Source organism: Saccopteryx leptura, chromosome 1, assembly GCF_036850995.1.
Source record: "Saccopteryx leptura isolate mSacLep1 chromosome 1, mSacLep1_pri_phased_curated, whole genome shotgun sequence".
NCBI classification, from domain to species: Eukaryota; Metazoa; Chordata; class Mammalia; order Chiroptera; family Emballonuridae; genus Saccopteryx; species Saccopteryx leptura.
In genome coordinates, this window is record NC_089503.1 from 250,502,718 (window position 1) to 250,515,410 (window position 12,693).

A 12,693-nucleotide genomic window follows, 5' to 3' on the forward strand; every position below is an offset into this window, starting at 1 on the left:
AATCTTTGTATGCAGAGGGCTGACTGTAATTACACTCAGATTTTCAGCACCTCTCACCCCTGCATAGTTCAAGGGTCAACTGTTATTCACATGAGACTATACTTTATGATAAGCTCTGCAATATTTACAAATTTATGCCATTTTTATTAGCACGTAAAATGGAATAAGAGTTTTCAGTCTAAAACAAAAGAGTAGGTTTTCACATAAGGAAGATGGAATACATCAGTGGTCCCCAACCCTCGGGCTGCGGACCGGTACCAGTCCATGGGCCATTTGGTACCAGTCTACAGAGAAAGAATAAATAACTTACATTATTTCCGTTTTATTTATATTTAAGTCTGAATGATGTTTTATTTTTTAAAAATGACCAGATTCCCTCGATTACATCCGTCTAAGACTCACTCTTGATGCTTGTCTCGGTCACGTGATACATTTAACCGTCTCACCCTAAAGGCCGGTCAGTGAAATTATTTTCTGACATTAACCGGTCCGTGGCCCAAAAAAGGTTGGGGACCACTGGAATACGTAACGGGTAAGGGATATCCAGTATTTTGCACAGGAGGCCAATAGGAAAATGCCCCAAAATACCAAAATATTTACCAATAACTCCTTATTTAAAAAATAGAAACAAAATCAAACCTACCTGCATATTAGAAATACACTTTAATTTATCTATATATCAAACAGTCTCCAAAATGGAAAGAGAAAAATGTTTAGTTAACTGATTTAAGGAAAAAACAGCTGTTAATCTTATGTTGTATTGCTTAAAGAGTATTGCCTCAATGATAATTTTTGAAAGCAGTTATTGATACAGACAATATAACTTTTATAATGATTCTTTCATGTTATAGTTTTCTGGAACATTATACATATTAATTTGTACCAGGTTTTCTCATAATACTTACATTTACAAGGTCTCATTCCAGTGGGAGTTGTCACATGTAAGGATGGAGGCCAACTGAAGTCTTTTTCACATTGCTTACATTCACGAGGCTTTTGATACAGTATGAGATCTTTCATGCCTTCTAAAGGAGCTGGGACGACTAAAGGTTTTCCCACATTCTCTACATTTGTACGGTCTCTCGCCAGTATGCGTTCTTATGTGTCCTCGAAAGGTAGTTCGATAAATAAAGGCTTTCCCACATTCTTTACATTCATAGGGTTTCTCGCCAGTGTGAGTTTTTTCATGTGTTCGGAAGGACGTGTAACAACTGAAGGCTTTCCCACATTGTTTACATTCATAGGGCTTCTCTCCAGTGTGAGTTCTTTCATGTATTCGAAATGAACTGGGAAAATTGAAGGCTTTCCCACATTCCTTACACTTATAAGGTCCATCTCCAGTGTGCATTATCATGTGTGTTCGAACACTTGATGGGAAAATGAAGGCTTTCCCACATTCTTTACATTTATAGGGCTTCTCTCCAGTGTGCTTTCTCATGTGTCCCTGAAAGGTTGTGCGGTAAATGAAGGTTTTCCCACATTCTGTACATTCATAGGGTTTCTCTCCAGTGTGTGTTCTTTCATGTATTCGAAAGGAACTGGGCCAACTGAAGGTCTTACCACACTGTTTACATTTATATGGCTTTTCTCCAGTGTGAGTCCTTTCATGTGATCGAAAAGAACTAGGACAAATGAAGGCTTTCCCACACTCCTTGCATTTATAAGGTCCATCTCCTGTGTGTATTATCATGTGTGTTCGAATGCTTGAGAGAGAAATAAAGGCTTTACCACATACCTTACAGTCATAGGGTTTTTCTCCAGTGTGAATTCTTTCATGTATTCGCAACCCTAAAGGAGAACTGAAGGTTTTGTCACACTGCTCACATTCATATTGTTTCTCTGCAGTGTGAGTCCTTTCATGTCTTCGAAAAGAACTGGGACAACTAAGGGTTTTACCACATTCCTTACATTCATAGGGTCTCTCTCCAGTGTGATTTCGTTCATGTATCCGCAAACCTAGAGGAGATCTCAGGGATTTACCACACTGTTTACATTCATAGGGTTTCTCTCCAGTGTGAGTTCTTTCATGTGCTCGAAATGATGTGGAACAACTAAAGGCTTTCCCACAGTCCTTACATTGATAAGGAGCATCTCCAGTGTGTATTACCATGTGTCTTCGAAAGGTTGTGAGCCACGCAAAAGCTTTCCCACATTCCTTACATTCATAGGGTTTCTCTCCTGTGTGAGTCCTTTCATGTCTGTGAACAGATTTGTGGTAACTGAAGGCTTTCCCACATTCCTTACACTTATATGGCTTCTCTTCATATTCATGATACTCATAAGGTTTGTGTCCAGAATGAGATCTGACGTGCCTATTAAGGGATGAATAACGCACAAAGACTTTTCCGCACACACTACATTGAAATGATTTTACTCCAGAAGTTGTTTTCTTATTCAGAGTAAGATCTGGAATCTGGTTGATGGTTTCTTCACACTGACTACCTTCTTTGCTCTCATGGGCTTTTTCTACCATATGATTTCTGTAAAATAATGATAATTATTTTACATATTACATCATTAATGATTTCTTTGTTCATTTCTTATTTATTAGTAGGGTATTAGAATTACATTTTTATAATTTATGACAAAAGTGAAGGTTTTTCTATCCTTTCTGAATTACTTCAACATACTGAATGCTCTGTAAGAGGACCTGACCACAGTTATTATGAAAACAGTGATATTAACATATGAGGTTAAGGGTAAGTAAATTTGAAGTAGGAATTGTTTTATTTTCTTGTTTTTAAAAATTCATGACATACTAGAATTCTCATGTGGAACAATGCTTTCTGTTGAGTGACTCACCTTAGATTTCTCTCTTGAGTATTGTACTGATTTTCAATGTTCTGTTCTTCCAATTTTTCCCCTAAATGCAGACCTAGAAAAGTAATTCCAAATTATTAGAAATTAGATAAATATTATTAGATTCTAGGTCCATAATGAGTTGTGATCATGCTTAGTTTATTTACTAATATATGATGCCTTTTCCACATTTTGAAACAACACTTATGTGCAAGAAATACATGTTCTTGGTCAGAGGAATGATGGCATGAGATGGCCCCTTGAAGTTTCAACATTTTGAACAGCTATAGTTCAACAAAGGATTCCTGATCAATGTACAAACATGTCCAGAGAGATCTGAGCATTAAAACATAGGAAAGTGGGCATAACAATGTGAACATACTTATCACTACTGAACTTAATATACTTAAAAATGGTTAAGATGGGGCCCTGGCTGGTTGGATCAGTGGACAGAGCATTGACCCAGGGTATGGACATCTTGGGTTTGATTCACAGTCAGGGCACACAAGTGAAAGAACCATCTGCTACTCTTCCCCTCCCTCTCCCCCTCTTTCCCTCCTCTCTTCCTGCACCCTATAGCTCAACTGGTTGGAGCATCGGCCCCGGGAACTGAGGATAGCTCAGTTGGTCTGTGTGTGTTAGCCTCAGGTGCTGAAAAAAAAAAAAAGCTCAGTTGATTCAACCAGCATTCCCAAACAGGGGTTGTCAGGTAGATCCTGGTCGGAGTGCATGAAAGAGTCTATTTCCTCTCCTCTCACTTTAAAAAAAAGGTTAAGAAGGTAATTTTTAAGTTATATGTATTTTACTACAATTATATAAAATAATTAGTACAAAGCTATAATAATGAATGCAGTACAGTACTGGCATAGAAGTAGACATGTGGATCAACAGAATACTATTGAGAGTCCAAGAATAAACCCTTCCCTTTAGAGCAGCGGTTCTCAAACCTGTGGGTCGCGACCCCGGCGAGGGTCGAATGACCAAAACACAGGGGTCGCCTAAAGCCATTGGAAATACATATTTTATTTAAAAATATATTGTATAATAAATATGTATTTTCCGATGGCTTTAGGCGACCCCTGTGTTTTGGTCATTCGACTCCCGCCGGGGTCGCGACCCACAGGTTGAAAACCGCTGCATTAGAGTCAACTGACTGCCAAGATAATTTGTTGGTGAAAGGACACTCTTTTCAACAAATGGCACTGAGACAACTGGATATCTACGTGCTTTTCCCAGAAGTTGAACCCCAAATTCATAACACATACAAAAATTAACTTAAAATGTATCAGAGACTTAGTTTGTACAACTCCATGATGTAAAGACTAGAACTATAAAACTCTTTTAAGAAAAGACAGTAGTAAATCTTCATAACCCTGGGTTAGGCAATGGTTTCCTAGACATGACAGCAAACGCACAAGCAAAATTTCCTCAAAATTAAAAACTTTTAGTTCAAGAGACACTACCAAGAAAGTGAAAAGACAACCCACAGAATGAGAGAAAATATTCACAAGTTATTTGATAAAGGACTTATGTCCATAATATTAAAGAACTTATACAACTAAAAAGTAAACACATAACCAAATTTTATAAACAAGCAAAGAATTTATATACACAGTTCTCCAAAGATATCCAATGGCTGATAAGTACATGAAAAGATGTTTGACATCATCAACCATTACGAAAAAAAAGTACTGTACATGAGTCAATACAGATTAATCTTGAAAACATTACACTAAGTGAAAGAAGCCAGTCACAAAAGACTACATACTGTATGATTCTACCTGGAAGAGGCAAGTCCACAGAGATAGAAAGTAGAGTAGTGATTGCCAGAGGCTATGGTGAGAAAAGAAAAAGAGTAATTGCTAATGGGTTTAGGATTTCTTTGGGGAATGAATATATTCTAACATACTATATGTTATGGTGTTTGTACAACTCTGTGCATACAGTAAAAACCATTGAATTATATACTTTGAAATAGTAAATTTGCCTGACTGGTAGTGGTACAGTGGATAGAGTGTTGACCTGGGATGCTGAGGTCCCCAGTTCAAAACCCTGAAGTCTCCAGCTTGAGCAGGGGAACATCAACATGATCCCAAGGTCGCTGGCTTAACCAAGGGGTCTCTAGCTTGGCTGGAGCCTCCCGGTCAAGGCATGTATGAGAAGCAATCAATGAACAACTAAAGTGAAGTAACTATGAGTTGATGCTTCTCATCTCTTCCCTCCTACTCACTCTCTGTCCCTTCCTGTCTCTCTCTTTCTCAAATCAATAAAATAAGTAAATAAATATTAAAAAAGAAACAATAAATTTGTGGTGTGTGGATTGTATCTCAATAAAGCTATTAAAGTAATATATGTTTAACTAAAAAAACAACAACAACAACATGAAGATAGGCAAGTGGAAGAGAACCAGGGAGGTGGAAAGGGAGAAGAGCTGAGATGGCGCCAGTGACAAGGCCTGGAGCTCACTGTGGGTCTCAGCCTGGAAAGGGAAGAAATCAGGTTGCTGCAAGCACTCTTTTCAACAAGGAGGAGCAGAGAGATATAGTGAGCATTCCTGCAGGAGTTGTCAGTACAGGCTGAGACCGAACCCAGTGACCCAGGCAAGTGCACCACCTTGACTGCCTCCCCCATCCTTACAGAGTGAGCAGCGGGCCCCAGAAGAAGCTGTAGTAGCAGTGAGTATTGGGTTGCACAGTATATTATCTGCAAACCTGAGAACTGGTACTACAGAAACATTTTCCCCAAATGACAGGTGTACTCTGTGACCAATCTCAAGGTCAGATGGAGATACAGAGGGAAGGCTGCTGAGGCTTGCCAGTCACCATTAGTGGGGGAGCAAAGCCACAAAGGCAGCAGCCAGCTTACCCCAGCTCACCCCACGCCTACCCATCATGGCTTCATTGTATGCAGCTTCTGGCTGCAAGAACATCAATGGGATTTCATGGATTTAGAACCCCTCAACCACCACATTCCCCTGGGAGGTTAGTCCCTGAGACTGAGGTGACCTGAACACAGAGGAAAAATTCACCTTCCCAGGAAACATAGGATATCTTCCAACACTGAAGAGAACTGAGAAGTCAGAGACATGCAAGAGAACTAAAAAACTTGTGCTTCAGTGTCACCTACTAGAAAACAACAAATAGACTTATCAATGTACTAGAGAAGTGCCACTCATACACAGATGCCGAGACAGAGAAGGAATCCATCAAATACCATGAATAACCTAGGTAATGAGGAAGCTCAGAAAGAAAATGAAACATCTCCCGAAAATACATTTATTGCATCTCAGCCTTTTGGCTAAGATCAAGTGTAGAAAATAAACTTAAAGGTATGGAAAGATGTGAGTTAAAAGACACAGAATTCAAGATTGTAGTTTTGAAAAAATGAGTTACAAGAACACAGATGAAAAGTTTAATGCTGGCCCTAGCCAGGTTGCTTAGAGAATTGTCCCAATATGCCAAGATTGTGGGTTCACTCCCCAGTCAGGGCACATATAAGAATCAACCAAGGAATGCATGAATAAGTAGAACAACAAATCAATATCCCTCCCTCCCTCCCTTCCTCCCTCCCTCCCTCCCTCCCTCAAATCAGTACATTAAAACAAAGTTTAGGCCCTGGCCGGTTGGCTCAGCGGTAGAGCATTGGCCTGGCATGCAGGAGTCCCAGGTTTGATTCCCAGCCAGGGCACACAGGAGAGGCGCCCATTTGCTTCTCCACCCCTCCCCCTCTCCTTCCTCTCTGTCTCTCTCTTCCCCTCCTGCGGCGAGGCTCCATTGGAGCAAAGATGGCCCGGAAGCTGGGGATGGCTCTGTGGCCTCTGCCTCAGGCACTAGAATGACTCTGGATGCAACAGAGTGACACCCCAGAGGGGCAGAGCATCGCCCTCTGGTGGGCATGCCGGGTGGATCTCGGTCGGGCGCATGCGGGAGTCTGTCTGACTGCCTCCCCGTTTACAGCTTCAGAAAAATGAGAAATAAAAAAAAAATTAAAACAAAGTTTAATGAACTCAGAAATAAAATGAATGAACAAAAAGAGTACTTTACCAAAGAGACTGAAACATTTTTTTTTTTTTGTGACAGAGTCAGACAAAGGGACACTTAGAGACAGACAGGAAGGGAAAGAGATGAGAAGCATCAATTCTTCGTTGTGGCACCTTAGTTGTTCATTGATTGTTTTCTCATATATGTCTTGACCGGGGGCTACAGCAGACTGAGTTACTCCTTGCTCGAGCCAGCGACCTTGGGCTCAAGCTGGCGACCTCAGGGTCTCTCGAACCTGGGTCCTCTGCATCCCAGTCTGACGCTCTATCCACTGCGCCACCGCCTGGTCAGGCAAGACTGAAACTTCTAAAAGAACCAACTAGAAGTTCTAGTGATGAGGAACTCAATAAAAAGTGATAAAGAACAAACAAGTTAGTGTAGGAAATAGAGCTGACCAGGCGGAGAAATGGAATAGAAATAGAGCTGACCAGATGGAGAAATGGAATAGAAACCCTATTCAAACAAATAATTGACAAGAACTTCTCAAACCTATGGGAAGAGCTACATCCTCAAATCCAAGAAGCAAACACAACACCAAATTACCTCAATCCAGTAAGGCCTTTTCCAAGGCACAATGTATTAAAACCCAAAATTAGCAATAAAGAAAAATTCTCAAGGCGTCAGGGAAAAGAAGACAACCTATAAAGAAAGCCCTGGCCATATTAGCCTGGTTGGTTAGAGCTTAGTTCTGAAGTGCAGAGGTTGCTGATTTGATCCCTGGGTCAGAGTACACACAGAAACAAATTGATGGTTCTATCTCAGTCTGTCTCTCTTCCTCTCTCTCTAAAATCAATAAATTAAAAAAAATTTAAAGGAAAGCCCATTTGATTATCACTGATTTCTAAACAGAAACCTTACAATCCATTAAAGTGCAATAAAATATTCAAATTACTGAAAGAGAGAAATTACCAGCCAAGAATAATACATCCAGCAAAGTTATCCTTTAGATATGAAGGAGAAATAAAGACTTTTCCAAACATACAGAAGCTGAGGGAATAAACCACCAGAAGCCCTCCAGTGCAGGAAATACTCAAGGGGGTTATAGTACCTGGAACAAAGAAGCAAAGGTCACAAAACTATGAGTAAGGTCACCAAAAGGCAGACTGGAGCAGGAAATTATAACCCTTTCTTAGAATGGGGTACTATACACTTAAATATCATATAAAGGTTAAAGGAGGAAATAACATTAAAAAAGAGGAATTAGGCAATAGCTACTGCAATTCAGAAATGAATTCACAGTGTAAATAGGGTTAATTTGTGACAACAAAAACACGAAAGGTCTGAATTTGCAAAGGGTGATAGAAGTTAGACACGTTCAGAAGAAAACTACTATATAGATGAAACTTTCTTTTATACATACCTAATGTTAACCAGACCAAAACCCCCCAAAACTGAGACACATAACTTTTAAAAAGAGGAAAAAAGTATAGAATACTACCAAACAAAAACAACAGACAGAAACACAAAGGAAAAGAACCAATGGAGACACAGAGCTATCAAAAAACAAATATAAAATGGCTATAGGAAACCCAAATGTAATCAATAATTACCCTAATCGTAAATGAACTGAATACATCAACAAAAGAGCACAGAGTAGCAGACTGGATCAGAAAACAAAACCTAGCCCTTGCCAGTTGGCTCAGTAGTAGAGAACTGGCTGGTGTGCGGATGTCCCAGGTTCAATTCCTGGTCAGGGCACACAGGAGAAGCAACCATCTGCTTCTCCACCCCACCCTCTCTGACTTCTCTCTCTTTCTTACCTTCCTACAGCCATGGTTTGATTGGAGTGAGTTGACCACAGGCGCTAAGGATGGCTTTGTGGCCTCTGCCTCAGGTGCTAAGATTAGCTCAGTTGCTGAGCCATGGAGCAACATCCCAGATGGGCAGAGCATCACTCAGTGGGGAGCTTGCCAGGTGGATACTGGTTGGGGCGCATGTAGGAGTCTGTCTCTGCCTCTCCTCCTCTCACTTAATAAAAAAAAAAAAGAAAACAAACAAAAAACAAAACCCAACCAAATGCTGCTTTCAGGGGCCACATCTAAGCTGCAAAGACAAATATAGACTCAAAGTGAAAGGGTGGAAAATTATTCTCCAAGCAAATGGCATTCACAGAAAAGCAGGTATAGCCATACTCATATTTGACAAAATAGTTTTCAAGATAAAAAGTGTAACATCAGACAAAGATGGACATTTTATAATGACAGAAGACACTACCTCAAAGAAGATACAACACTTCTTAATATATGCACCCAATCAGGAAGCACTAAAATATAAAGTGGCTACTAAGAGAACTAAACGGAGAAACTGACAAAGACACAATTACAGTAGGGGATCAAAATACTACATTGAAAGCTATAGATAGATCATACAAACAGAAAATCAATAAATATTGGCTTTAAATGACACATTAGACTAAGTGGACAAAATTGACATTTACAAAGTCTTTCATCCCAGAACACCAGATTATACATTCTTCTCTAGTGCACATGAAACAGTTTCAAGAATAGATAACATGTTGGCACACAAAAGTAGCCTTAACAAATTTGAGAAGGCTGAACTCAGACCAACATATTCTCTGACCACAATGCTCTGAAATTAGAAATCAACTGCAAAAAGAAAGCAGAAAAAAACCCCAAATATGTGCAGAATACACAATACGCTATTAAAAAAATGACAGAGTAAAGGAAGAAATAAAAGTTGAGATCAAAAGATACATAGAAATAAATGAGATATCAATACAAGATATCAAAACTTTTGGAATGCAGGGAAAGCAATAATAAAAAAAATACTTATTTTCTAATTCACAAATGAAGGATTGTCGTCATCCCTACCTATCGAGGCCAGGTTCCTGAAGGTTTCCCGCATCACAGTTCTATAGAGTGTCTTCTGTGAAGGATCCAGTAAAGCCCACTCCTCCAGGGTGAAGTTCACAGCCACATCCTCAAAGGTCACTGAGTCCTAAAACATTGCAAGTATGTATACAGTAGGATGCACGAGACTGACAGCTCTAGAGATTTATCAGGATTTATACTCAATTTATAGGAAGGTTACATATGATCCTATGGTCTCCAAACATTTGTGTCTTGGTCATCAGAAACTTACTTTGTCCACACTTATACACTCATAAATTTAGCATCATGAATATATGCAACTTTTTAAGGCAGTTTTGCTGTGATCACTTTAAGTATTATTACTCTCTGATGGCAGGGTCCACAGCACCTTGGAGAAATGAGAGAAATGCTATCCAAATGAAACAAAAATTTTAAGCACATCAAAACTCATCTTTTTATTACCTACCACTTAAGTCAGCACTTCATGATGTACAGGGTCAAATCTACCTGAAGTATTAATAAATAAAAAACTGAAAAATTGAAAGCTTTTTCTTCTACTCCCATCATCAAAGATGAGGAGTCCAGGCAGCCTGTTGAAATCCAACTTGTAACAACTTGTATCAGCTTGCCATCTCAGCCTGAAGAATTCCAGGCCATTGGAAGTATCCAAATTCAGCTGATTGAATGAAAATATTCTTGGGAAGAAGTAATACTTCCAACTTTCATAACATTTATCACAGATTCCGTTTACCCATTCTCTGTCCTATTTCATAAACTAGGAAATTATTCAGAAGTTAGGGCTCAATTTAACATTATATGGCATATTAAAAAGGCACAATAACTTAGACCTCCATAAAGACCCTATACACATGAGCTTCAGGGCTGCTTCAGACCAGTTTCTAGCACAAATACTGAGATGACAAGGTGCTACAAGAGCTTTTTCAGTCAAACCTAGCAGTGTACCTTGGCTCTTGCTGACCTGGGAGAACAGCTTAAGACAGTGGTTCTCAAAGTGTGTGCCAGGGTGCACTGGTGCGTCCTTTAGTATTCCAGAGAAATATGTGCCTGTTGGCAACCAAAAAACCAACAGGATTTTTGGAGTTTAGATTTTTGGGGAACAGAGGTGTGGGAAATTGGCTGTAGCTGACAGTGTGCCCAATCCCCCACCTCACTTGCCTGATTAGTTTGCAAAAGGCTGTTAAGCTGTGGTGCTGGATTGTTTACACGTTCCCCGGAAAGACTGGAGGTAAGTTTCTTCTATCTTTTGTTTGGTGTAAAGTCAAGATGATATGTATGGTGGGGGTTTTGCACTTGGTAAAATTCTTGGGTTGCCTTGGAAACATGATCAAAGATCTCAGTGATTTGCTAATGGCCCACTTTGCCCTATAAATAAAGCAAGATGCAGTTTTGGGGCGTGTTTTGTTCTTGCCAGCAGTAATTACGGGGCCCTCCTGACCCCATATTTTCTTAATTCTGTACTGTTCCCACTCGGGACCTGGAATTACTAGCTGCACTGGTTTGTGGCCTGTGCCCAGATATAAAAATAAATATAGTTACTCTATTATACCATTTCATTACAGAAATACCACTGTTTTTGTTAACACATCATTATTATATTTATTATTAACACATTATTATATTATTTTTAGGTAAATACACCCAAATAAAATAGATAGATTTCTCAAAAAGAAGCGTGATATTGAAGAATCCAATTCTGGAAGTGAGCAAAAGTTAAGTGTAAATAAAATAGGACTTGAAGGCTGATGGGCAGAATTTAATTTATAGTATTTTCCATTATTTAACACTGAACAATACAATTGGATTAGAAACCCATTCATGGAGGCTTCAAGTGATTTTGTTTTTTTGTTTTTCATTTTTCTGAAGCTGGAAACGGGGAGAGACAGTCAGACAGACTCCCGCATGCGCCCGACTGGGATCCACCCGGCACGCCCACCAGGGGGCGACGCTCTGCCCACCAGGGGGCGATGTTCTGCCCATCCTGGGCGTCGCCATATTGCGACCAGAGCCACTCTAGCGCCTGAGGCAGAAGCCACAGAGCCATCCCCAGCGCCCGAGCCATCTTTGCTCCAATGGAGCCTTGGCTGCGGGTGGGGAAGAGAGAGACAGAGAGGAAAGCGCGGCGGAGGGGTGGAGAAGCAAATGGGCGCTTCTCCTGTGTGCCCTGGCCGGGAATCGAACCCGGGTCCTCCGCACGCTAGGCCGACGCTCTACCGCTGAGCCAACCGGCCAGGGCTGTGATTTTGGTTTAACATTAACAGAAGAAGAAGAACTGGCAGCTATATCTACTGATCATGGATTGATAATTAAATATAAGGAATTGTCTCTTGAAGCCTTTTGGATTTCTATAAAAGAAGAATATGTGGCAATATCTAAAAAAGCTTTGAATATTTTACTACAATTTTAATATCCTATTTATGTGAATTAGGATTTTCTACCATCAACACAAGAGTAAAAGAAAGGAATTCTTCAATGTATTGACGAGGAAATGAGAGTTTGCCTTTCAAATATACGCCCAAACACTGAAGAAATCTCTAGGACACATCAGGCTCATGTTTCTCATAAACACAAAATGAAAAAACTTAACACTATAGCGCTGGGACTTGCCGAATTTACTAAATCCTACTAAGAATGTATCTCTATATATAAAATGATAACTTTTTTGTCGTTTTTAATTTTTTAACCCCTCTTTTCTACGAATTCTAAAAAGCATAACTCAAAAAATGTAACATAAAAGTTTTTTAATGTCAGAATAAATTTAATTTTGTCTTATTTATTTTGTTTAATTACCATAAAAGCATGCTTGGACTTTATATATTTTTTCTTTAATATTTGACTTATTATAACATAGTTCTCAGGAATGTAAATAGTGCGCCTACAGTTATTTGTAGGATGTTAAATGCGCCCCGACCAGAAAGTTTGAGAACCACGGGGCTGAGAGCGGCACATTGCTTTCCAGTTAAGACTGAGGCAGAAACACGGTACTTGAGCCCTTCCACAACCAC

General features: G+C 39.7%; 1 protein-coding gene across 1 annotated transcript in view; it reads right to left on the bottom strand.

Moving 5' to 3' along the window:
• Nucleotides 1-12,693, bottom strand: part of LOC136378509 (zinc finger protein 791-like) — a 131,620-nt gene that overhangs the window by 24,364 nt on the left and 94,563 nt on the right. Inside the window, 4 exon segments of the mRNA XM_066345508.1 lie at nucleotides 906-1,002; nucleotides 1,004-2,480; nucleotides 2,803-2,875; nucleotides 9,671-9,797. Of these exon segments, the coding sequence (XP_066201605.1) occupies nucleotides 906-1,002; nucleotides 1,004-2,480; nucleotides 2,803-2,875; nucleotides 9,671-9,797 (1,774 nt within the window).